Source organism: Nycticebus coucang, chromosome 10 (assembly GCF_027406575.1).
Source record: "Nycticebus coucang isolate mNycCou1 chromosome 10, mNycCou1.pri, whole genome shotgun sequence".
Lineage (NCBI taxonomy): Eukaryota > Metazoa > Chordata > Mammalia > Primates > Lorisidae > Nycticebus > Nycticebus coucang.
Genome location: NC_069789.1, coordinates 116,321,467 through 116,347,932, shown reverse-complemented (window position 1 = coordinate 116,347,932; position 26,466 = coordinate 116,321,467). Strand labels below are relative to the sequence as shown.

The 26,466-nt window shown below is 47.7% G+C and overlaps 1 protein-coding gene across 1 annotated transcript in view; it reads left to right on the top strand.

Moving 5' to 3' along the window:
• SULT2B1 (sulfotransferase family 2B member 1) overlaps positions 1–26,466 on the top strand; it is a 48,400-nt gene that overhangs the window by 18,237 nt on the left and 3,697 nt on the right. The window contains exons 2-5 of the mRNA XM_053606479.1: positions 4,394–4,536; positions 17,528–17,736; positions 21,513–21,639; positions 23,287–23,381. Coding sequence (XP_053462454.1) covers positions 4,394–4,536; positions 17,528–17,736; positions 21,513–21,639; positions 23,287–23,381 — 574 coding nt within the window. The remainder of the gene's footprint in view (positions 1–4,393; positions 4,537–17,527; positions 17,737–21,512; positions 21,640–23,286; positions 23,382–26,466) is intronic.

Genomic DNA, 26,466 nt, shown 5'->3' with positions numbered 1-26,466 from the left:
GAGGTACTGGTAAAGAAGCTGTGTACAGAGATAAGGGGCCATGGCAGCAGGTTCAAATCCAGCTCTGTTCTATGCTTGCTGTGTGGCCTTGGCTACATCGCTACCCCCACCCTGAACCTCCCTAGTCTCATCTGTAGCATCAAAACCTGCAGAGAAAGCCCAACTCTGCCTGATTGGTGCTACAACAATTATTGATAGAGCTGCTGGTTGCCTTGGGCTCAGTAGCAGCGTGCAGTGTAAGGTTTGGACACTATTGTCCTGGGGTAGAGCCAAGTTTTGGAGCCCATAATGTCCCCACCCAGCACTTAGGGCTGAGAACCACTGAGGCAGGTGAAAGAATATACACAGTAACCTGTGCTCTTGGGTTTTTCTCTCCTTTTGTCCTGGTAACCTCCTTCATTCATTCAAATTCATTGATTCATTGATTCAATCAAATACTGGTTGACCCCCAGCACTGTGGGTTCCACCCTGACCTCCTGGGTTGGTGCTTGGACCCCTGATTTGGGGATTGTAAATGCTGAGGGGAATGAGCAGGACGCCCGCCCACTCATTCATTTGTATTCAGAGACTATTTCAGGGACGCCCGACTGGCACTGGATCTTTTCCCTTTTGGCATCTCAGTTTTTCCCTTCTGTAAACTGGAAGGGCGATTTCTCCCTCAAATCAAAGACTAAAGTAATGCTAAATAGAGCTTCAGTTTCCTAAGCATTTATCAGGAGCCAGGCTACTCAAATACATCACCCCTTTTAATCCTCAAGTGGGATTAAAACCTTGAGACAATGATGGCTGTTATCCTCATGTGACAGATGAGGGAACCGAGGCTCAAAGAAGTGAGATCAGCTGTTGAGGGCATAGGAAGAACAAATGTGACCTGTGGAAGCAGAGCCAACGCCCGAAGCAGACACTCAGCTGTTAATCTGCCTGGAAACTTATGACCTCACAGTTCCTGCCCACTGGGCTAAATCTGCCTGGTAACCGCTAACATCATGAATCCATGCCCATGCTCAATCTATGGGATAACTGATGACATCACTGAACAAATCAATTGCAACTTATTGAAGGCCTACTATGTGCCGAACCCTGGGCTAGGCAACCAGCACCTCCTCTGAGCTCACAGAGGGCTCAGCCTCTATTACTGTGTATAATAATGATAATAATTTTAGCTCAGATAAATTGAATGCAGACTATGGGCTAGGCTCTATTTTAACTATTCTTATCCTCTTGCAATCCCTATTTTATTTATTTATTTTTTTTTTTTTTGTAGAGACAGAGTCTCTATCGCCCTTGGTAGAGTGCCACGGCATCACACAGCTCACAGCAACCTCTAACTCCTGGGCTTACGCAATTCTCTTGCCTCAGCCTCCCAAGTAGCTGGGACTACAGGTGCAAGCCCTATTTTAAAAAATTTACTTACATAATGCTTACTCCATGCCAGGCATGGTTCTAAGAATTTTATGTGCTCACAGTAACTCTATGAGGTGATGATTATTATTGTCCCCATTTTATGGGTGAAAAAGACCCCTACAGAACAGAGAGGCTGAGTGACTTGCCCAAAGCCACACAGCTGGTGGGATGTAGAATTCAACCCCCCATAGTCTGCCTCCAGAGTTTATGCCATTAATCAAAGTACTATGCTACTTCTCTTAACCCTGTTTACTACTGAGGAAACTGAGGCACAGAGAGATTTTTTTTTTTTAGCACCTGGCCTCAGCTTAGCTAGAAAGTGGCAAAGCCAGTCTCTGAACCCATGCTGTCCAGCTCCAGACCCGAGTTTATACGTGAACCACTTTGAATGCTTAGAATTGAGATTGGCAAAATCCCCAACCGCACACCTATGAGGAGACTAATCCGTCTGTCCACTGGGAAGCAGCCCCCAGCCAGGGACAAAGGGACCTGTCACCATCAGGGCACAGGCCACATGCCATTGTCCCCCACAGGCCCCCTCCTGGTCCCCTGGAGCTGCTCCCTTTGGAAACCCTGGCTGGCTGGGCTGAGCTCCATCCACGTCCCCAGAGTCCTCATGTGACCCAGGCGGAGGACACAGGTCTGCAGCTTATATCCTTTTGCTCCAAGCCTTAACCTAGTCCCAGGTGTCAGGGGAAACTCCCCATCCCTGAGTCTCCAACACTGGTGGAGGTCTTCAGGAAGGACACCACAACCCCTTGCGCAACTGGGAGCCCTCCTTGGGCTTTGGTTTCCTCATCTGTCAAGGGGGCAGATGGGAAGGAGTTAACACAAAAGGTCTCTGTAACCCAACGGGGTTTTCAACCTCATTGGACCCAACATATGTACATCCTTTTTATTAAAAGCAATTTGGGGGTGGTGCCTTTGTACTGGCTGCACTGTTCTTTGTCTTATACCTGTAATCTCAGCATTTTGGGGAGGCTGAGGCAGGAGGAGAACTTGAGTCCTGTAAGCTATGATGATACTACTGCACTCTACTCAGGGAAACAGAGCAAGATCCTGTCTCAAAAAAAATTTTTAAAAGGCCAGGCATAGTTGCTCATACCTGAAATCCTAGCACTTTGGGAGGCTAAGGCAGGAGGATCTCTTGAGGTCAGGAGTTCAAGACCAGCTTGAGGAAAAGCGAGACCCTATCTCTACTTAAAATAGAAAAATCAGCTGGACATCATAGTGGGCACCTGTAGTCCCAGCTAATCAGGAGGCTGAGGCAGGAGGATTGCTTAAACTTAGGCGTTGGAGATGGCTGTGAGCTAGGCTGACACCCAATACTTTAGCCTGGGCAACAGAGTAAAACTCTGTCTCAAAAACAAAATAAAACAAAAACGGGCTGGCCAGACTGGTGGTCAGGCTGGACTTGAACTCCTGAGCTCACACAATCCTCCCACCCAAGCCTCCCAAAGTGCTAATATTAGAGGCATGAGCCACCTTGCCTGGCCCATTGAATGCTTTATCCAAGTAAAACTCACATGAGCGCCATGCACAGAGCTTAGTCAATAGTTCAGTGAATTTTGCAGTGGGAACTTTGTATAACAGTCCCCCATCTGCCCCCTCAGCCATCCCCACTGACAAAGATAACCACCCTCCTGCCCTCCAATGCCACAGATAACTTTGTCCTGTTTTTGAATTTCTCATAGTGGGAATCCTATTGTGAAGACTCCTGTGTCCTGCATCTCCCACCAACATCATGTTTCTGAGTTTCATCTGTATGGTCTGACCCAAACCTCCTTTATATAACAAATGTTTGTAGCATCCTCTCAACTGTCCTGAAATGAAATTTCATAGACAATATAACCTACTTACCCACAATATTTTTTTAAGTTCAGTGTATCGTCCTAAGTGTGCCATAAAGGGACACAAAAGGAAAGTAGCACAGCATAGTGGAAAAGACCAGTGATCTGCAATTTGTGAGGCTAAGGCTTATAACATTTGGAGGGAGCTCTCCTTGCAAAAAGACTCATTTCCTAGGACTGCAACATTAGATACAAGGAATGTTTATTTCAAACAGGAAAGAAATCACAGCAAATTGTTTCATTTTGAAAGCTGACAAATACCTCCAAACATCTCAGAAAAAATAACAAACTAGTTTTGGCTGCACCCACCTCAAAACTATGTCTCCTTTTCCACTGTGTACTTGATGAGGTGTTGGGCTGGGTATGTCCCCAAATTGGTGTCCCTATGTCCCACAAATGTTCCTGGAAGCATTTCCTGAACACAGCTGACTCCTGGTAGCTTAACTGTATACAGAAGTGACTGCAGGCCTCAGAAGTAGCCCACAAAAGCCCAGCAAAAGGTATCCCCAACTTTGCTTCCCCTTAGCCAAGTCCCCCAAATCCTTGTCCCTTTCCTATGCCACAGACAGGATCCCAGGGGAGGTTGGGGTGGAAAGAGACCACAAATGTAACCAATTGCTTTGGAAATTTTTACTCACCTGGCTATGTGAACACATTGCAGGGCTTTGGAAAGACAGCTCAGGTGAGGGGCTCAGCTTCACAATCACGGTCACTCGGAATCTGGGAGTCTGGGTTTTGTGCGTGGGCTCGGCTGCTCTGTAGCTTCGCAGGTGTGGCCAGGGCACCAGACTTTTTGTAAAATGGGTGGTGACATAGCATCCCCCTTGAGGGCTGGGGTGAAGAGTAAATGGAGGGAAGGTGCAGAGCAAGCCCCATTCTGCAGGTACAAAGTGCTCAATGCTCACCCCCTGCATGGCATGGAGCAAGTCACTCAAACTCTCTGTGCCTCGCTTTCTTCATCCATAAAATTGGGGTAATAATAACCACCACTTCCTAGCGAGCATCCCTACTTTGCAGATGAGGACCTGAGGCTCAGAGGGAGGAAGTCCTTTGCCAGGGCTTGAGCGGCATGGCCTGAGTGAGGACCCCTCGCCCACCTCCCTGCTGTCCCTCATGGCATCTCCCTCACCCTCTTACAGCCAGAAGTTGCCAGGAGAATACTTCATGTACAAAGGCATCCTCTTCCCTGTCGGCCTGTACTCACCCGAGAGTGTCAGCTTCGCGGAGAACGCCCCGGATGTGCGAGATGACGACATTTTCATTATCACCTACCCCAAGTCAGGTACCTGCTGGATTGGGGATGGGGGGTACGGGAGAACAGATGATGAGAAGAGAAGGACACTCTGAGGAAACAGGGGAAAAGAAGGGGGTCCTGGGAGTGTTCAGAACCCAGGTGAACTTGGCCTTTGCACTGGCCAGTGCCACTGCCATGAGCACCTTCTCCAGATACTGCCTGGCTCACTCCATGCCGTCCTCCCGTGGGGTCTCACAGCACTTCCACCTTCTCTGACCTCCCTGGCTGAGAATTGCCCTCATCCTGTTCCTCCCTGTCCCCTTCACCCTCTACTTTCCTTTTCTTCCTTTTTTGTTTGAGACAGTCTTACTCTGTGTCCCTGGGTAGAGTGCCTTGGCATCATCATAGCTCACAGCAACCTCAGCCTCTTGGGCTCAGGTGATCCTCTTGCCTCAGCCTCCCGAGAAGCTGGGACTACAGGCATGTGCCACCACACCCAGCTAGTTTTTCTATTTTCATTAGAGACAGGGTCTCACTCTTGCTCAGGCTGGTCTTAAACTCCTGAGCTCAAGTGATGCACCCACCTTGGCCACCCGGAGTGCTGGGATTACAGGCCTGAGATCCCATGCTTGGCCCCGTCTTCTACTTTACATCATAGCATTTATTGCTTTCAGCCACTGTATCATATTTTTATTTGTTGATGTGTTCCCTGGTTTTCCCCACTAGAATATCAGCCCCACAAGAGCAGATATTTCAGTCTGTCTGGAGAGCTGCTATATTCTTTGAGCCTAGAACAATGCCTGGGCCATAATAAATATTTAATATATATTTGTGGAAGGGAAGGAGGGAATAATGCAGCTGGAGAGGAGAAAAGGAAGGAGGGGCAAGGAAGGAAGGCAGGAAAGGAAAAAAGGAAGGAGGGAGGAAGGAAGGATCTTCATTTTCCCCATTCAGGCATTTAAATGCTACTTATTGATGGTCTGTGACCAAGAGCAACAGTCTGTCAATTCTTTGCAGTAAACAGGCCTTATTTAACACATTGACTGCACACTAAAAAAAAATTTTTAATAGCTGGGCATTGTGGCGGGCACCTGTAGTCCCAGCTATTTGGGAGGCTGAGAGAATCGCTTAAGCCCAAGAGCTGGAGGTTGCTGTAAGCTGTGACACCACAGCACTCTGTCGAGGGCGACATAGTGAGACTCTGTCTCAATTTAAAAAATTTTTCTTGGGCGGCGCCTGTGGCTCAAGGAGTAGGGTGCCGGTCCCATATGCCGGAGGTGGCGGGTTCAAACCTAGCCCCGGCCGAAAACCACAAAAAAAAAAAAAAAAAAAAATTCTTTTCCTCTTGGGGTTCTCCTTGGCTCCTAAGGTACCCACGGTAAAGAGGCAGGTGAGTTATATATGCTTCATGGGGCCCTGGGCTCAAAACAAGCCTGAGTTGAATATAGTTCCATAACAGTTAATGTGTTAAACATGCAATCACCAATATTACTATACAACTAGAGTCAAGGTGAGTCCCAACAAGGACACAAACAGGACAGGTTGACAGTACCTGACAAGATGGAGCCTCCCTGGGGAGGAGATTTTTGAGACCCAAGAACACAGAGGGGTTTGAGTGATGATGGGGGAGGACAGTTGCCCTAGACAAAGGGGCAGCATGTGCAAAGGTCCTGAGGTGGGAGGGGCATGGTGAGTTTGCAGAAGCAAAAGAAGGCCAGTGAGCTGGGATGGAGGGAGCAATTAGAAGGGTGGGGATGAGGCCAGAGGGGAAACATCACTTTTAAGCCAAGATGAGGATCTGCAGTGACTTTATTCAAAGAGCAGAGAGAACCCTCCGGAAATTTTCAGTGAAAAAAAAGATGGACTTAAGCTTTCCCTTTTCTAAAATGATTGGGTTGGCCGAGTGAGATGGCTCACGCCTGCAATGCACTCTGAAAGGCCAAGGTGGGTGGATTGCTTGAGCTCAGGAGTCGGAGACCTGCCTGAGCAAGAGCAAGACCCTGTCTCTACTAAAAATGGAAAAGCTAGCTGCGCGTGGTGGCAGGCGCTGCCTATAGTCTATCTCCCCAGTAGGTGAAGCAAGAGGATCACTTGAGCCCAAGAATTTGATGTTGCTGTGACTTATGATGGCCATGGCACTCAACCCAGTGTGACAGAGTGAGACTATATCTCAAAATAAAAAAATAATGGCTTGACACCTGTGACTCAAGCAGCTGAGGTGCCAGCCACATACACCTGATCTGGCGGTTTCAAATCCAGGCCCGCCAAACAACGATGACGACTGCCAAAAAATAGCTGGGCATTGTGGCGGGCATCTATAGTCCCAGCTACTCGGGAGGCTGAGGCAGTAGAATCACTTGAGCCCAGGAGTTGGAGGTTGTTGTGAACTGTGATGCCACAGAACTCTACCCAGGGCGACGACTGGAGGCTCTTCTTGAAAATAAATAAATAAATAAAAATGATTGGCTGAATCTGACTGACTTCTTTATATATATATAAATGGGGTTTATACATATATATATATATGGGGTTTTTTGAGACAGAGTCTCACTATGTCACCCTTGGTAGAGTGCTGTGGCGTCACAGCTCACAGCAACCTCAAACACTTGAGCTTAAGCGATTCTCTTGTCTCAGCCTCCCAAGTAGCTGGGCCCAGACACCCACCACAATGTCCAGCTATTTTTTGTTGCAGCTGTCATTGTTGTTTAGCATGCCTGTGCTGGGTTCGAACCTGCTACCCTTGATGTATATAGCTGGCACCATAACCACTGTGCTACGGGCGCCAAGCTGACTTCTTTATATTTTTTCAAAATATTTTTGAGAATTTTCAAAATATTCATTCACTCCTTTTAGCTTAGAATTCTATGAGGGATTTTTTTTGTTGCTGTTGTTGTTGTTGCAGTTTGGCCAGGGCCAGGTTTGAACCCGCCACCCTCAGTATATGGGGCCAGCATCCTACTTGCTGAGCCACAGGTACCTCCCAACTATGAGGGATTTTTTTTTAAGGGGTAACAGTTTTTAGATACCACATGTAATTCATGTACCATACTCACCTATTTAAAGTGTATATAATTCAGTGGCATCCATCATCATGATTAATTTTTTTTGTTTTTTTTGGAGACAGAGTCTCACTTTGTTGCTCCTGGTAGAGTGCTGTGGCGTCATAGCTCAAAGCAACCTCAGACTCCTGGGCTCAAGTGATTCTCTTGCCTCAGCCTCGTGAGTAGTTGGGACTACAGGCGCCACAACACCTGGCTAGTTTTTCTATTTTTAGTATAGATGGGGTCTCGCTCTAGCTTGGGCTAGTCTCAAACTCATGATCTCAGGTGATCTGCCTGCATTGGCCTCCCAGAGTGCTGGGATTATAGGCATGAGCCACCTCATCCAGCCACAACTAATTTTCAAATATTTTCATCATTCCAATAAGAAACCCGCACCTCTGTAAGCCATCGCCTCCCCATGCTCACTCCCCTGCCCCAGCTCTGGCAACCACTACTCTACTTTCTGACTCTATGACTTTGACTATTCTGCACATTTCGTGCGGTGGAATCATACTGTAGGTGGCCTTTTGTGTCTGGCTTCTTTCATTTAGCATGGTGTTTTCAATATTCATCTGTTTTGTAGGATACATCAGAGTTTCATTCCTTTTTATAGGCCAATAATAATCCACAGTATGTATGGATAGGCTGTATTTTGTTTATTTACTCATCAGTTAGACATTGGGTAGTTTCTACTTTGGAGCTATTATGAATAAAGCTGCTAAGAACATTCACCTACAAGTTATGTGGACACACCTAGATGTTTTCTTTTATTTTTTGAGACAGTCTCACTGTGTCACCCTCGATAGAGACAGCTCACAGCAACCTCAAACTCTTGGGCTTAAGTGATTCTCTTGCCTCAGCCTCCCAAGTAGCTGGGACTACAGGCGCCCGCCACAACACCTGGCTTTTTTTTTGTTGTTGCTGTTGCAGTTGTCGTTTAGCTGGCCCAGGCTGAGTTCAAACCCGCCACCCTTGGTGTATGTGGCCGGTGCTGTAACCATTGTGCTATGGGCGCCAAGCCCACCTGGCTAATTTTAGAGATGGTCTTGCTCAGGCTTGAACTCAAGAGTAAGCAATCCACCTGCTTCGGCCTCTCAGAGTGCTAGGATTACAGGCATAAACCACCATGCCTGGCCTGTCTCCTGTTTTTTGGAGGTAGGGTCTTGTGGTTCCATCATAGTGCTACTGCAGCTTCCAACTCCTGGGCTCAAGGAATCCTCCTGCCTCCGCCTCCCAAGTAGCTGGGACTACAAGCACCTGCCACCTTGCTCAGCTTTGACAAATGTCTCCATTCCCTTGCAGTCCTATGAGTTTCCACCTGTATAGAAATGTTACCTCCATCACAATTAAGATATAGAACAGCTCCTTCACCCACCCACCCATCCCTGAATTTCCTCATAACCTGTTAACATTAACTCCACTCTCAACTCCAGCCCCTTGCAATCAGGGATCTGGGCGCTGCCCCTATAGTTTTTCCTGACTGTCACATAAATGAACTCACACTGTATATAGCTTTGGGAACAGATTTCTTTCACTCAGTATAATGTGCTTTGGGTTTATCTGAGTTACTGCACGTATTTTGTACCACTAAGTGGTATTGCATTATATGCACGCACAGTTTGTTTATCTATTGAAAGACATTTGTGTTGTTTCTAGTTTGAGTTGCTTGTTGCAGAGTGAGTATGAATTCAGCTGCTCTTAAGCTTTTTGCACAAGTCTATGCATGGAAATACGTTTTACATTTACCTTGAGTAAATACTTAAAAGTGCAATTGTAAGCCAGATGCAGTGGCTCATGCCTGTAATCCTAGCACTGTGGGAGGCCAAGTCTGGTGCATCCAGCCTGAGCAAGAGTGAGACCTGAGTGGCATTGTGGCAGACACTTGTAGTCTTAGCAACTTGGGAGGCTGAGGCAAGATAATCACTTAAGCCCAAGAGTTTGAGGTTGCTGTCAGCTGTGATGCTACAGCACTCTACCAAGGGCAACATAGTGAGACTCTGCCTCAAAAACAAACAAACAAACAAAAGAGTGAGACCTGGTCTATAAAATAAAATAAATAGCTGGGCATTGTAGCTGGTGCCTGGGTCCCAGATACTTAAGAGGCTGAGGCAAGAGGATCATTTGTGCCCAAGAGTTTGAAGTTGCTGTGAGCTATGACACCAGGGTAACATATTGAGATTCTGACTCAAAAAAATGTAATTGTAGAGTCTCTGGTAAGTGTGTATATTGAAACTTATAAGAAACTGCCAAACTGTTTTCCAAAGTGATATTACCATTTTACTTTCTCACCAACAGCATAGGTGAGTCCCACATCCTCCCGAGGAGGGGAGGTTTTTGTCAGGGGGTTTGGGGTTTTTTTTTTTGTTTGTTTGTTTGTTTTTGACATGGGGTCTCACTTTGCTGCTGTTGGTAGAGTGCTGTAGCATCATAGCTCACAGCAACCTCAAACTCCTGGGCTCAAGCAAGATTCTCTTGCCTTAGCCTCCCAAGTAACTGGGACTATAGGCGCCCGCCCACCTAGTTTTAGAGATGAGGATGGTCAGGATGGTCTTGAACCCATGAGCTCAGGCAATCCACCCCACCTAGGCCTCCCAGAGTGCTGGGATTGCAGATGTGAGCCACCATACCCAGCTGTAAGAGTTTTTTTTTAAAAGCTATTTTGATAGGTGAATGCTGGTACTTCACTGTGGTTTCAATTTGCATTTCTCTAATAGCTAACGCTGTTGAGTTTTTCATGTGTTCATCAGCCATCATATATATACTTTGGTAAACTGTTCAAATACTTTTCCTTTTCTTTTGTTAAATAAAGATGAGGTCTCAGTATGCTGCCCAGGTTGATCTCAAACTCCTAGCCTCAAGCAATCTTCCTTCCTCCATCTCCTGGAGGGACTATAAGGTTGGGACTACAGACACGTGTCACCATGCTTGGCCTTTCTTCCTCTTTTTAATTGGCTTATTTGTTTTCTTCTCATTGAAGATCTAAAGTGCTGGGTGGCGCTGGTGGCTCAAGGAGTAGGGTGCCGGTCCCATATGCTGGAGGTGGTGGGTTCAAACCCAGCCCTGGCCAAAAAAAAAACAAGAAGATCTAAAGTGCTTTATTCATTTATTTATTTATTTGAGATTCACTATGTCACCCTAGGCAGAGTGCTATGGTGTCACAGCTCATGGCAACCTCCAACTCTTGGGCTTAAGAGATTCTCTTGCCTCAGCCTCCCAAGTGGCTGGGACTATAGGCACCTGCCACAACACCCAGCTATATTTTTGGTTGTAGTTGTCATTGTTATATGGCAGGTCCAGGCTGGGTTTGAACCCTCCAGCTCCGGTGAACGTGGTCAGTGCCCCAGCCACTGAGCTACAGGTGCTGAGCCCTTGAAAGTGCTTTATAATCCAACTACAAAACCTTGATCAGATATTTATTTAGCAAATATTTTCTTCCAGTCTGTGATTTGTCTTTTCTATTTCTTTCTTTCTTTTTTTTTTTTTTTTTGCCCTCGGTAGAGTGCTGTGGCTTCACAGCTCACAGCAACCTCAAACTTGGGCTCAAACAATTCTTTTGTCTCAGCCTCCCAAATAGCTGGGACTACAAGCGCCCACCACAATGCCCAGCTATTTTTTAGAGACAAGGTCTTGCTCTGGCTCAGGCTGGTCTTGAACCCCTGAGCTCAGGCAATCCACCTGCCGTGGCCTCCCAAGTGCTAGAATTACAGGCATGAACCACCGCGCCTGGCCAGTGTGATTTGTCTTTTCATTCTTTCTTTTTTCTTTTCTTTCTTTTTTTTTTTGTCTTTTTATTCTCTTATCAGTATCTTCTCAGATCTTAAGTTCTCTTATCATGGATGAAATCCAATTTGTCAATTTATTCTTTTTTTTTTTTTTCCGAGACACAGTCTCACTCTGTCACCAGAACTAGAGTACAGTGGTGTCAAGGCTCACAGTAACCTCGAAATCTTGGGCTCAAACAATCCTCTCCCTCAGCCTTCCAAGTAGCTTAGACTACAGGTGTCTGCCACCAGGCCCAGCTAGTTTTTCTATTTTTGGTCGGGACAGGGTCTCACTCTTTGCTCAGGCTGCTCTTGAACTCCTGAGCTCAAGTGATCCTCTACCTTGGCCTCCCAGAGTGCCTAGATTACAAGTGTGAGTCAGCATGGCTGGCTTCTTAATTTCTTCTTTTATGGATCATGCTCTGATGCTGTATCTAAGAAATCTTTGCTTGGGCGGCACCTGTGACTCAGTGGGTAGGGCGCCGGCCCCATATACCAAGAGTGGGCGGGTTCGAGTCCGGCCAGGGCCAAACTGCAACAAATAGCCAGACATTGTAGCAGGCACCTTTAGCCCCAGCTACTCGGGAGGCTGAGCCAAGAGAATCGCCTAAGTCCAGGAGTTGAAGGTTGCTGTGACGCCACAGCACTCTTCAGAGGATGATAGATAAAATGAGATTCTGTCTCTAAAAAAAAAAAAAAAGAAAGAAATCTTTGCTTAACCCCTGGATGTCCTACACATTTTCTTCTGGAAGCTTTATAATTTTAGATTTTACATTTAAATCTATAATCTATTTTAAGCTAGTTTTTAAATATGGTATTAAGAATAGATCCTAGTTCTTTTTGTTTGCATATGGATCTCAAATTATTCCATCTTTTCTTTAAAATGTAAAATATGGGCGGGGCCTGTGGCTCAAGGAGTAGGGCGCCGGTCCCATATGCCGGAGGTGGTGGGTTCAAACCCAGCCCCGGCCAAAAATAAATAAATAAATAAATAAATAAAATGTAAAATATATTAATTTCTTGCTTAAAAAGCATTCATAGTTAAAATTCAAGAGGTATGAAAGATTTACAATGAAAGATTTCTCTCCTCTACACCAATAGTGCCTGTGTATCCTTCCAGAATTTGCATGTACAAGAAAAAACACACATAAAATTTTTAAAAACATTTTTTTCCCTCAGCAGTTAACATGTAAACATGGCAGTCTGCATCCTGGTTTTGCTTATGCTTTCTTTTCCCTTATACCTTGATATCGTACCATCTTAGAACTGTAAGCGAAGGGCTTCCTAGTTTTTTTTTTTTAAACCGTACTTCCATAGTATTTCATGACATTGAATATGCAATATGTGCAATAATTCTTGTTTAACTAGTTCCTTATTAATTTTTAGTAATTTCCAGTCTTTTGTGGTTTGTCACAGTGGCTCACACCTGTAATCCTAGCACTCTGGGAGGCCGAGGCAGGAGGACTCCTTGAACTCAGGAGTTTGAACAAGAGCGAGACTCCATCTCTACTAAAAATAGAAAAAGTAGCCAGGCATTGTGGGTAGTCCCAGGTACTTGGGAGGCTGAGGCAGGAGGATCACATAAGCTCAGGAGTGTGAGGTTGCTGTGAACTAGGCTGACAGCAGGGCACTCCAGCCTAGAATTGCAAAAAAAAGAGGGGGGGATCATTATATATTAGTGAACTTAACCTTTCATTGTGATACAAATATATTTTCCCCAATGCTTTTATACTTTGTCTTTTTTACTTTGTTCATAATTTTTTCCATGAATATTTTTTAAAATTATGTAATCAAATGTATTTGTCTTTTCTGGTTGACTTCTTTGAGATCTCTGGACTCTTCATTCTGATTGTAGTTTTAGTAGGGTAGACTATGATCACTGGGGACATCAGTGCCTGACCCAATATTTTGCGATGCTTAAGGGCTATCCAGGCAGTATTTCACTGTGAAACACTTATCTCCTTGGTTATTCCTAGCTGGACTCTTAATTCTTGCAGCCCCCTTTGGAAATGTGAAAAGACCCTAGAATATCTCCAAGCCCTTAATTTCTCTAATTTCCTTAATTTCCTCTAGGATGACAACAGTTCCTACCTATATTTGTTAGGTATAAGTTAAGCTGCTGTAGAAAAGAAACCTTAAGAAATAAGCTTATTTTTCTCTCTCATAACAGTTTCTATATAGGTGGGTCATGCAGGGGGTTCGATTCCAAGCAGCTGGGATTAATGCAATGTCCTTGCGGCTTACTGGCATCTAGAACAGTGTTGCTCCCTTTAATAACACCAACTATGTAATCCTGCCAGCAGTGAAGGGAAAAGAACTGCTGGAGGGCAAGCAGGCCCCATTCACTTCCACTCACATCTCTCATAGGCCAGAACTCAGCCATATGATCTCATCAGCTGCTAAGGAGTCTGGGAGATGTAGTCTCCACCTGGATGTCAGTGCACCCAGGTAAACATTAAGGGTTCCCATACCAAGCAGAAGAGGGGGAGAGATTGTGAAGGGCATCTCTACTAAACCACCTCATGGGGGCCGTCTCAGTCAGGACCAGACAGGAGACTGAAACTACACAGTAATTTGTATAGGAGAGTTTAATGTAAAGAATTACTTGCACCCATTAAGTAACTATCATTTAGAAAATGACTAGTGTTGGCAAGGATGTGGAGAAACTGGAACTCATGCGGACTGTTGATGGGAATGTAAAAAGATAGTTGCTATGGAAAATAGTTTGACAGTTCCTCAAAAAAGTAAACATAGCATTACTATATAAAATTACCATATAACCCAACAATTCTACTTCTGGGTACACACCCAAAGGAAATGAAAGTAGGGATTCAGACAGATGTTTATACACCAAAATTCATAGCTAAATTGTTCACAGTGGCCAAAAGGTGAAGACAATCTAAACATTCACTGACAAATAAATGGATAAACAAATTGTGCTATCTCCATATGATAGAATATTATTCAGCCTTAAAAAGGAAGGAAATACTGATACAGGCTACAACATGGTGAACCTTGAAGACATTATGCTAATTGAATAAGCCAGACACAAAAGGACAAATACTGTATGAAATAGCTAGAATAGCCAGATTCATAGAGAAAGTAGGATAGTGGTTACTGGGGGCTGGAAGAGGTGAGAAATGAGGAGGAATTGTTGGCAGGTAGAATTTCAGCTTGGGAAGATGAAAAAGTTTTGGAGATGGATTGTGAGTGTTGTGCAACAGTGTGAATGTATGTACATAATGCTACTAAAGTGCACACTTAAAAAAGCTTAAAATGGACTCAGTGCCTGTGGCTCAAGCGGCTAAGGCGCCAGCCACATACACCTGAGCTGGTGGGTTTGAATCCAGCCCGGGCCCGCCAAACAACAATGACGGCTGCAACCAAAAAATAGCCCAGTGTTGTGGCGGGCGCCTGTAGTCCTAGTTACTTGGAAGGCAGAGGCAGGAGATCGCTTGACTCCAGGGGTTGGAGGTTGCTGTGAGCTGTGACGCCACAACACTCTACCCAGGGCGATAACTTGAGGCTCTGTCTCAAAAAAAAAAAAATACTTAAAATGGCTCGGCGCCCATAGCCCACTGGTTACGATGCCAGCCACATACACTGAGGGTGGTGGGTTTGAACCCAGCCCAAGCTAACTAAACAACAATGACAACTGCAACAAAAAATAGCTGGGTGTTGTGGCTACTTGGGGGGCTAAGGCAAAAGAATCGCTTGAGCCCAAGAGTTTGAGGTTGCTGTGAGCTGTGACACCATGGCCCTCTACTAAGGGTGACGTAGTGAGATTCTGTCTCAACATCAACAAAAAAAGCTTAAAATGGTAGGTTTTATGCTACACTTTTTTTTTAGACAGAGTCTCACTATGTCACCCTCCATAGAGTGCCATAGTGTCACAGCTCACAGCAACCTCCAACTCTTGGGCCCAAGCCATCCTCTTGCCTCAGCCTCCCAAGTAGCTGGGACTACAGGCGCCTGCCACAATGCCCAGCTATTTTTTTATTGCAGTTGTCATTGTTGTTCAGCTAGCCTGTGTCAGGCTGGAACCTGCCAGCCTCGGTATGTGTGGCTGGCGCCATAACCACTGTGCTACAAGCACTGAGCCTATGTTACACTTATTTTAACACACACACAGGGTTTGTTAATTATTAGAAGGAGTTTAAACTACCAAGAGGCAAAGAACTCCAAAGAACATAGAAATAGCTAATATAAGGAGTAGTCGCTTTGCCTAGGGCTGAAGCAGATCTCAAAGAAGGAATAAATTTGCAAGTGGGACTCCCTTATCGCACCTCCAACCCCATGCTAAGTTAGGATTTCACTGTAGAGGTATAGCCATGGTGCCCTGGATGACTGAGAATGTCACCCAGGTGCTACAGGCTGCTGAAATTTGCTGGGAGGAGAGGTAAGTTTCTCAGGGTGTCCAAGAATGGGTTGGCCTGATGTCCACCGGGCTGAGAGGTCCTATGAGAACCAGGAAGAGAGAAACCTGGTCCCATTCAGTGTTCCTCTCGCGCCCTCTACTGACCAAGCTTAATGTTGCGCCAACTGGTGAAGGAGAAATGTTTATAGAGTCCAGCTCCAAATTCACAAAACAGGGAAAAGAAGTGAATTTGGAGCTGAGAAGCTATAAATTGCTAACTGGCACAAGGTAGTTGTTAGAATGCAATGCAATGAATACTAATAATAAAATAGTGTGAGCATTATTATTATTTCTCGTCTGACCTGGCTGTGCTCTCCTGGAATCCAAACCTGTGAACTGGGTAATTGATGAGGTCCCTTTCTCTGGCTCCCTACAGCCACAGACATTCTGTGGCTCCCTACAGAAATGAAACAGTGATCCTCAAAAGGGGACGGTGAAGCTACTCGGGGGGCTGAGGCAAGAGAATCGTTAAGCCCAACAGTTTGAGGTTGCTGTGAGCTGTGAAGCCACCGCACTCTACCAAAAGGTGACAAAATGAGACTCTCAAAAAATAAAAAGGGGGCGGGGGGACAATGAAAAGAGCTGATAGTTTTTGTCCAAACACCTGGATTCAATTCCAGCTTCCTCCGAGTAGTAAAGGAGTGTTGGCCAGATGCAGTGGTTCACACCTGTAATCCTAGAACTCTGGGATGCTGAGGCAAATGGATTGACTGAGCTCACAGGTTTAAGATCACCTTGAGCAAGAGCAAGACCCCATCTCCAAAAATAGCTGGGCATTGTGGTGGGCACCTGTCTCAGCTACTCAGGAGGCTGAGGTAAGAGAATTGCTTGAGCCCAAGAGTTTGAGGTTGCTGTGAGCTACAATGCCAGGGTACTTGACTGAGGGCAACAAAGTGAGACTCTGTCTCAAAAAAAAAAAAAAGGGGGCGGCGACTGTGGCTCAGTCGGTAAGGTGCCGGCCCCATATACCGAGGGTGGTGGGTTCAAACCCGGCCCCGGCCAAACTGCAACCAAAAAATAGCCGGGCGTTGTGGCGGGCGCCTGTAGTCCCAGCTGCTCGGGAGGCTGAGGCAAGAGAATCGCTTAAGCCCAAGAGCTGGAGGTTGCTGTGAGCTGTGTGAGGCCACGGCACTCTACCGAGGGTCATAAAGTGAGACTCTGTCTCTAAAAAAAAAAAAAAGAAAAGAAAAAGAGTGATAGCTGATCTAATAAACATCAGAATTTTAGCACTGAACCCAATAGTTTATTTCTAGTGCCTGTACACTCCAGCAAGTGTGGGAAAGGTGGAGGGAAGTGGGGGAAAATCCACACAGTTCCAGACATTTGGCCCCTTCCATCTTACAGTTTTGCCATCCCTGGGAGCCCTGGGCTCTCTGCTACAGCCAGGTCAGCAGAAAAGGGAGTGGAGAGTCACGTAGGATAAGTTTGTAGGCCAGGCCTGGAAATACTGCACATCTTTACCACTGTCTATACTTCTTGGCTAGACTCAGTCTCATGGCCCTGCATGGAGCTTCAGGGGAGAAAAGAAAAAGTAGCTCTGCCATATTCCCTGCAGAAAAATGAATGGGATTGTATGGACAGCTAGCTAGTCTCTGCCCTGTGCCACTTCCCAGCTTTGTCCCCTTGGATGAGTGACTTTGTTTCTTTCAGGTTCAGTTTTCTGCTCTGAAAATGAGGTTAATCAACTCTGGCTGTGAAGAATCAGCATGATAAAAATAGGTGGCAAATTGCTCAGTAAATACTGTCATTATTAATCAGATCATATTGACCTTATTTGGCCCTTCCCACTCCTGATTAATCTACCTGATGTCCCCCAACAGGCACTACCTGGATGATCGAGATCCTCTGCTTAATCCTGAAAGACGGGGATCCGTCCTGGATCCGCTCAGTGCCCATCTGGGAGCGGGCACCCTGGTGTGAGACCATCATGGGTGCCTTCAGCCTTCCAGACCAGGCCAGCCCCCGCCTCATGAGCTCCCATCTTCCGATCCAGATCTTCACGAAGGCATTCTTCAGCTCCAAGGCCAAGGTGCGGAAGACGGGGAATGTGTGTGTGTCTGTCTGTCTGCTTGGGTGGGGTTATGGAGAGAGGGAGCATAACTAATTCATTCGGGACCTGGCTATTGGACACCTACTAGGTGTCTGACCCTGATCTAGCACAGAAACACCCATTCTTGTGAGCCCATATTCTAAAGGGGACCAGGTAGGTATAGAAGGAATAGATAAGAAAACTCTTTAGTATGTCTGATGGGATAAATTTACATCAGGAGCGGGAGGCACCTGTGGCTCAGTGGGTAGGGTGCTGCCTCCATATACTGAGGGTGGCAGGCAAACCCAGCCCCGGCCAGACTGCAACAAAGAAATAGCCGGGCGGTATGGCGGGCACCTGTAGTCCCAGCTACTTGGGAGGCTGAGGCAAGAGAATCGCCTAAGCCCAGGAGTTGGAGGTTGCTGTGAGCTGTGTGATGCCACAGCACTCTCCCATGGGCGATAAAGTGAGACTCTGTCTCTACAAAAAAAAAAAAAAAAAAAATTGGCTCGGTGCCTGTGGCTCAAGCAGCTAAGGCGCCAGCCACATACACCTGAGCTGGCAGGTTCAAATTCAGCCCAGGCCTGTCAAACAACAATGATGGCTGCAATCAAAAAATAGCCAGGCATTGTGGCGGGCACCTGTAGTCCCAGCTACTTGGAAGGCAGAGGCAGGAGAATCGCTTAAGCCCAGGAGTTGGAGGTTGCTGTGAGCTGTGATGCCATGGCACTCTACTCAGGGCCACAGCTTGAGGCTCTGTCTCAAAAAAAAAAAAATTTTTTTTTTACATCAGGAGGGAGGAGAAGATTAGGGATAGAGTTGGGGAGGGAAGTTGCTATTATACATAGGGTGGCCAAAGGAGACCCCAGTGAGTAAAGACCATGAGGTGTCTGGGGAAGAGCATTCCAGCTAGAGGAAAAGAACAATGCAAAGGGCCTGGGGTTAGTGTGATGTGTCTGACAGCAGCAGGGAGGCCAATGTGACTGGACACATGTGAAATAGGAACAGAGGAGTGGCGATGAGGTGGGGGGGTAGGGGTCAAATGTCAGAGCCACCTGGGCCACAGTGAGGACTTTAGCTTTCGCTTGACTGAGCTGGAAGCCTCAGGAGGGCTCTGAGTGGAGGAGGGACAGAGCCCACTCAGGTTTCTCAGGTCCCCAGAGCTGCCACACAGGGGACAGCCTGGCAGGTTGAGAGCAGAAGCAGGGAGGAGGCACCTGCCACAGTCCAGGGAGAAGGTGGCAGTGGCTGGACCGGGTTGAGGGGAAAGGGCAGGGACTGGGATACATTTGCAGGTAGACTAGGATTTTCTGACAGATTGGATGCGGGTGTGAGAGAAAGGGATGAGTCGAGGGGGACTTGCAGGGGTCCTCAAACTATGGCCCGCGGGCCACATGAGGTGGTGTGATTGTATTCGTTCCCGTTTTGTTTTTTTTAGTTCAAAATAAGATATGTGCAGTGTGCATAGGAATTTGTTCATAGTTTTTTTTTAAACTATAGTCTGGCCCTCCAACGGTCTGAGGGACTGTGAATTGGCCCCCTGTTTAAAAAGTTTGAGGACCCCTGCAAGGCTGTGGCAGAAGCCAGTGGCAGGATTGGGCTGCCATCACCTGAGACTGAGAGGAGGGGGAGGCATGGGCTTGGGAGGAAGATGGAGACTCTGCATTGGCCCCTGAGACTTCCGGGTAGAAGCTGCCTGGTTTCAGAGATGCACAGCTCTGGGTCGGAGGGGAGGAACCTGGGCTGCCTTATCCATTTGTGATTCCTCTGTATACATTCTGTGCTAATTAAAGCCAGGAGACTGGGTGGGACTGCCAAGGAAGTGTGTATAGACACAGCAGAGAGGGGCCTGCGATCAGGTGGTCCCCAGGACCACTTTCAGACTCATGACTTGCTAAAAGGACTCACAGCTCAGCAAAGCTGTTATCCTCACAGGCATGCCGTATTACAGTGAAAAAATACAGATGAAAATTAGCTCAGGGAAGGGGCACATGGGACAGGACCTGAAGACACTGGGAGTGAGCACAGCCACATGGACAGCACTTATTTCTCCCTATAATGATGAGTAACAGCATTCTAGGAGGGTTGCCAACCAGGGACGCCTTCCCAAGCCTTGGTGACTAGAGTTTTTATTTTGTTTATTTATTTATTTCGTATTTATTTTTTGTTATAGAGATGGACTCACTCTGTTGTCCAGGCTGGAGTGCAGTAGTGCAATCACAGCTCACTGCAGCCTCCAACTCCTGGGCTCAAGTGCTCCTCCTACCTCAGCCTCTTGAGAGTGTCCAGAGCCTTTACTGGGGCTGGTCCTATAGACATGGCTGACCACCATGTGGCTGTCTTTAGTTTTCAGTCCCTCCAGAGGCCAAGCTAATACCACGTGGCTCAAGGCCCCCAAACACAAATCACAGTGTTAGTCCAAACTCTCTGGCATGGCCCAAGGCCCCAGGTCCCAAATAAGTAGACCCTCCCACAAAGCAGGATGTCCCATGGGCTTATACGTCCCAGGATATAGGAGCAAGGGCCACACTTTTTGTTGGGCAAGGTAAATCTTCACTGCATAGGGACCAGGGTGGAGCCCTGGGATACACCAACATTACAAGGGCTGATGTCAGAAGCCACTTCGGTCTGAGTCTTTCTGTGCCTGCCCACCCTTCTTCCCTTTAGGCCTTTGCATTCCCTAAAAGAATTTCCAGAGCTAATAGCCAAGCATTGTGGCGGGTGCCTGTAGTCCCAGCTACTAGGGAGGCTAAAACAAGAGAATCGCCTACGCCCAAGAGCTGGAGGTTGCTGTGAGCTGTGACACCATGGCACTCTACCGAGGGCGACAAAGTAAGACTCTGTCTCTAAAAAAAATAATAATTTCCAGAGCCTTCTGTGTGCAGGGCTCTGAGATGAGTAAGAGCCCACACTGTCCTCAAGAGGCTCCCAACCCTTTGAGCAGAGACACAGGCAGTAAACAGATCATGAAATGATGATGCGCACAGGTAGAGGTAGCTGAGGGCTCAGAGGTCCCAGCAAAGGAGTCTCCGGGAGACCTGGAGTGGTCAGGAGCAGTTGTTAGCGCTGGGCCTTAGAGCAGGAGACAGTGTTCTGGGAAAGGACCTGTCTGAGGGCAGGTGGAAGGGGAGGCGAGATTGCGGCCAATAATCAGGTTATCAGGGCCTTGAATGCCAGGCCCAGGGCATAGGACTCTGTCCAGGGGCACTGGGGAGCCACAGAGGGCTGTAAGCAAGGAGGGCCAGGTTGTAGAAAGACCATCTAGGGTGGCGCCTGTGGCTCAAGGAGTAGGGTGCCGGTCCCATATGCCGGAGGTGGTGGGTTCAAACCTAGCCCCGGCCAAAAAAAAAAAAAAGAAAGAAAGACCATCTGGAGCCATGTGGAGGTTGGGAGGTTGAGGAAGAGGCTGGGGCTTCAGCTGTAGGAATGGAAAGGAGAGGCCAGCTTCCCTCTTCTTGGTCAACATCTCTCCCCCTGACTCCCATCCTGAATCCCGTCTTCCTCTTCTACTCTTAGTTCCCTGAAACTGAACTGTCCCTCCATCTGGCCCAGAAACAGTCCCTCCCTCCTCAAATGTGGCTAAGCTCTCCATGTCCTCTGGCATGAGATGAGCTGGGCTGAGCTAAGCCACCATCAGCTGGGAGGTTCTCCGGGAAATCTGCCCCAAGTCCTTCCTGCCGCAGGGTTAGAAGAGGGGGAGGCAGGGCAGGCATCTTCTGGGGCAGGGTCCTAACTGCGCCTAACATCTTTTCCCTTTCCCCAACATCCGTACACAGGTGATTTACCTGGGCCGGGACCCCCGAGATGTTGTGGTCTCCCTCTATCATTATTCCAAGATTGCTGGGCATTTGAAGGACCCTGGCACGCCCGACCAGTTCCTACAGAACTTCCTCAAAGGGGAAGGTGAGGACTAGGACAAAGTAAGGTGGGAGGGGCAGGGTGCAAGCCAAGCCCTAGGAAAAGGAACCCCCAGAGGACTTGGATGCAGAACAACAGAGGAGGGAGGAGAGAGGCAGAGAGAAAGGGCGCCATAGTGAGTGATGGAGCTGGTCCCAGTGGCTTGCTCCTGTAGTCCCAGCTACTTGGGAGGCCAAGGCTGGAAGATTGCTTGAGCCCAAGAGTTCAAGGCCAGTCTGGGCAACATAATGAGACTCTGTCTCTGCAAAGCAAAAAAAGAGTAATGGGGACAGCAAGACAAAGAGAAAGAGAGAAGGAGGGAGAAATGGAGACCAAGAGACTGAGAGACAAAATGAAAGACATGAGAGATACAGACATGGGGACAGAGAGCATGAGAGACACAAGTAAGCAAGAGACAGAGAACTAGGTGCGGTGGCTCACGCCTGTAATCCCAGCATTCTGGGAGGCCGAGGCAGGTGCATTGCCTGAGCTCACAGGTTTGAGACCAGCCTGAGCAAGGTTGAGACCCCGTCTCTTAAAGTAGCCAGGCGTTGTGGCAGGCGCCTGTAGTCCCAGCTACTTGGGAAGCTGAGGCAAGAGAATCGCTTGAGCCCAAGAGTTTGAGATTGCTGTGAGCTGTGATGCCACAGGACTCTACCAAGGGTGACATAGTAAGACTATGTCTCAAAAAAAAAAAAAAAAAAGGCTCGGCGCCTATGGCTCAAGCGGCAAAGGTGCCAGCCACGTACACCTGAGCTGGTGGGTTCGAATCCAGCCCAGGCCCGCCAAACAAAATGATGGCTACAACCAAAAAATAGCTGGGCGTTGTGGCAGGTGCCTGTAGTCCCAGCTACTTGGGAAGCTGAGGCAAGAGAATCGCTTGAGCCCAAGAGTTTGAGATTGCTGTGAGCTGTGATGCCACAGGACTCTACCAAGGGTGACATAGTAAGACTATGTCTCAAAAAAAAAGGCTCGGCGCCTATGGCTCAAGCGGCAAAGGTGCCAGCCACGTACACCTGAGCTGGTGGGTTCGAATCCAGCCCAGGCCCGCCAAACAAAATGATGGCTACAAAAAAATAGCTGGGCGTTGTGGCGGGTGCCTGTAGTCCCAGCTACTTGGGAGGCAGAGGCAGGAGAATCACTTGAGTCCAGGAGTTGGAGGTTGCTGTGAGCTGTGATGCCACAGCACTCTACCCAGGGCGACAGCTTGAAGCTCTGTCTCAAAAAAAAAAAAAAAAAAAGGACAGAGACAGGGAGACAGAATCAGAGATGGACTGAGAGAAAGACAGGGAAAGACAAGGCAGGGACAGGGGGCACCAGATACCAAGAAGCTACATGTTGGGGACCTCTGCTCCTGTCAGAGACCCTGACTTTGAGGGGTAATTCAAGTGTGTTTGTGTGTGTGTGTGGGGGGGTGTAACCAGACTGCTGATGGATGGACAGACAGACAAAGGCTGCCGAAGATGGTCAACAAGGGAAGGGGCAGGTTGGGAGAGACCTTGAACTTGGCAGGGACGTGGGAGACTTGGGAGAGGATGTCAGTTCTGAGGGCCAAACATGGGGATGTTAGGGGGCTAATTAGACCCCACTAGCCCAGTGGGTGGGGGTGGCCCTCTGGAGGACCTCATACAGCACCTGCCCCTCCTCCTGCAGTGCAGTTTGGTTCCTGGTTCGACCACATTAAGGGCTGGATTCGGATGCAGGGCAAAGAGAACTTTCTGTTCATCACCTACGAGGAGCTACAGCGGGTGAGTCCCCACCTCCACCTCAACCCAGCATCCCACAGACTCCTGCTCACTTCTACCCTCTTCCATTCCTATGGGCCTAAGACCACCTGGCTTCCTGGTGCTCCAGGTACTGGGGATACAGCAGGGAACAGAGTCCCTGAATCCATGAGTGGGAGGCGGACTGTGGACAGATCCATAAAATGCACAGCAGGCCGCTGGTGAGAAGCACTGAGGGGAAAGGCAAGCAGGGAGGGAAGCCAAGGAACATGTGTAATGATTTCAAATAGGGTGTCAGGGGAGGCCTCGTGGAAAAGGTGACACTTGGACAAAGATCCAAAGGAGAGAGAAAGGGAGCCATGGAGATATCTGGGGGAAGTGTCCCAGGAAGCGGGAACAGACAGTGCAGTGGTCCTGCAGTGGCTTTTTTCCTTATGTATCCCAGGGACGGTGACGACACTGGTGTGGCCAGAGCCAAGTGAGGGGAGGGGAGGGCTGGGAGAGGAGGGCAGAGAAGGACTGGGGAGCTGTGAAGACTCTGGCTTTGCTCTGAGCAGATGGGAGCCTGTGTCCTATTGGTGGCACATGGGAAATGAGCCTGTGATGGTCATATGACTTGAAAAGCAGAGGGAAACAGTGGAAGAAAACAGCCCTTGGAGTTCAGACTGGGATCCTCACTGGACTCCACCGAATGTCCTCGGGCAGGCATGAGGGAGACTCTTTCTCCCTGGGACCATCAGGGAAGGGTCTTTGGAACAAGGAACCTTGCAATGGCCACAGCTTTACTCGGCTACAAAAAGGATGTTGGGCTTCTAGAAGGAACCATCCATGGTCAACATGCCCACCCATTCTAGGTTCTTTTTTTTTTTTATTTATTTATTTTATTTATTTATTTATTTTGTAGAGACAGAGTCTCACTTTCTGGCCCTCGGTAGAGTGCCGTGGCCTCACACAGCTCACAGCAACCTCCAACTCCTGGGCTTAAGCGATTCTCTTGCCTCAGCCTCCCGAGTAGCTGGGACTACAGGCGCCCGCCACAACACCCGGCTATTTTTTGGTTGCAGTTTGGCCGGGCCCAGGTTTGAACCCACCACCCTCGGTATATGGGGCCGGCGCCCTACCAACTGAGCCACAGGCGCTGCCCCCATTCTAGGTTCTTAACCAAGATCTGTTCTGAGAGGCTGGGAGCCAGAGAGGCTTCCAATAAGTTCCCTTCACCAGTCGCCCAGATTCGAGTGCAGTGGTACAATCATATTTCACTACAAACTTGAACTTCTGGGCTCAAGCGATCCTCCCACCTCAGCCTCCCAAGTGGCTAAGACTACAGGTATGTGCCACCGATGCCCTTTTTTTTTATTGAGGCAGGTCTCACTATGTTGCCTTGATAGAATGCTGTGGTGTCACAGCTCACAGCAACCTCAAACTCTTGGGCTTAAGAGATTCTCTTGCCTCAGCCTCCCAAGTAGCTGGGACTATAGGTGCCCGCCACAACGCCTGGCTATTTTTTGGTTGCAGTTGTCCTTGTTGGTTAGCTAGCCCAGGCCAGGCTCGAGCCCGCCAGCCTCGGTGTATGTGGCCGGTACCCACTCACTGAGCTACGGGCACCGAGCCAATGCCCATTTTTACAGACAGGGTTTCACGACATTGCCTAGGTTAGTCTTGACTCCTGAGCTCAGGCAATCCTCCCAACTAGGCCTCCCAGAGTACTGGGTTTACAGGCATGAACCACTGCACCTGGCCACAGTCCTTTCTTATGTGTTTCACATATTTTTTGTATTCTTTCTGTCAGTACTTTTTTCTTTCTTGTCAGTACTTTTTTCAGTAGAGTCAGGACTCTGGTGTCAAAGCTATTAAAATTCTCTTAAATAACCCATCTGGCACAGTGGCTCATACCTGTAATTCTAGCATTCTGGGAGGCCAAGAAGGGAGGATTACTTGAGATTAGATGTTCAAAAACAGCCTGAGCAAGAGTGAGATCCTATCTCTGCTAAAAATAGAAAAACTAGTCAGGCACAGTGGTGGGCACCTGTAGTCTCAGCTACTTGAGAGGCTGAGGCAGGAAGATCTCTTGAACCCAGGAGTTTGAGGTTGCTATGAGCTAGGCTGACGACAGAGCACTCTAGCCTGGGCAACTGAGTGAGACTCTGTCTTAGAAAAAAAAAAAAAAAAGCCGGGTGTTGTGCCGGGCGCCTGTAGTCCCAGCTACTTGGGAGGCTGAGGCATGAGAATCGCCTAAGCCCAGGAGTTGGAGGTTGCTGTGAGCTGTGATGCCACAGCATTCCACCCAGGGCAACATAGTGAGACTCTGTCTCAAAAAAAAAAAAAAAAAAATTCTCTTAAAGCCTCTGGGGGAGGGCGGCGCCTGTGGCTCAGTGGGTAGGGCGCCGGCCCCATATACTGAGGGTGGCGGGTTCAAACCCAGCCCTGGCCAAAATTGCAACAACAATGACAAGAAATAGCCGGGTGTTGTGGCAGGCCACCTGTAGTCCCAGCTACTTGGGAGGCTGAGGCAAGAGAATCGCCTAAGCCCAGGAGTTGGAGGTTGCTGTGAGCTGTGATGCCACAGCACTCTACTAAGGGTAATAAAGTGAGACTCTGTCTCTAACAACAACAAAGAAAACCTCTGGGGACCCCCAGAGGTCTCATCCTTAAAGTAGGTGGAAGGGAAAAAAGCAACACAGAATTGTGAGGAGCACAGTACCTGGCACTGGCATGTTGTAACCAACTGATAAGAGACATCACTGTGTTAGCATGCTGTGTAAAGTGAGACTGATTCGATTCTGAGTCGGGGCCTATCTGATTAGCAATGACAGCAAACGCTGAGCATGAATTACCTTATTTCACCCTCACAAAGTCTACACAGGTGAAGCACATACAAAATTAAACCACATGAAATGCCAATATTCGACCAATTATGATTTGCAAAATGGCAATTTTATATGGTTCTCCTTAACATTATTACCCCTATGTTATAGAAGAGGAAACAGGGTTTGTAACTTAAGGTTGTTAATTTGCCCAAGGCACACAGCTCTTCAATGCCAACTCCATGGTTATTTTTTTCTACCCTGGTAAATGTCTTTTGATGAAAAGTTCCGGAAAAGATTTCCGC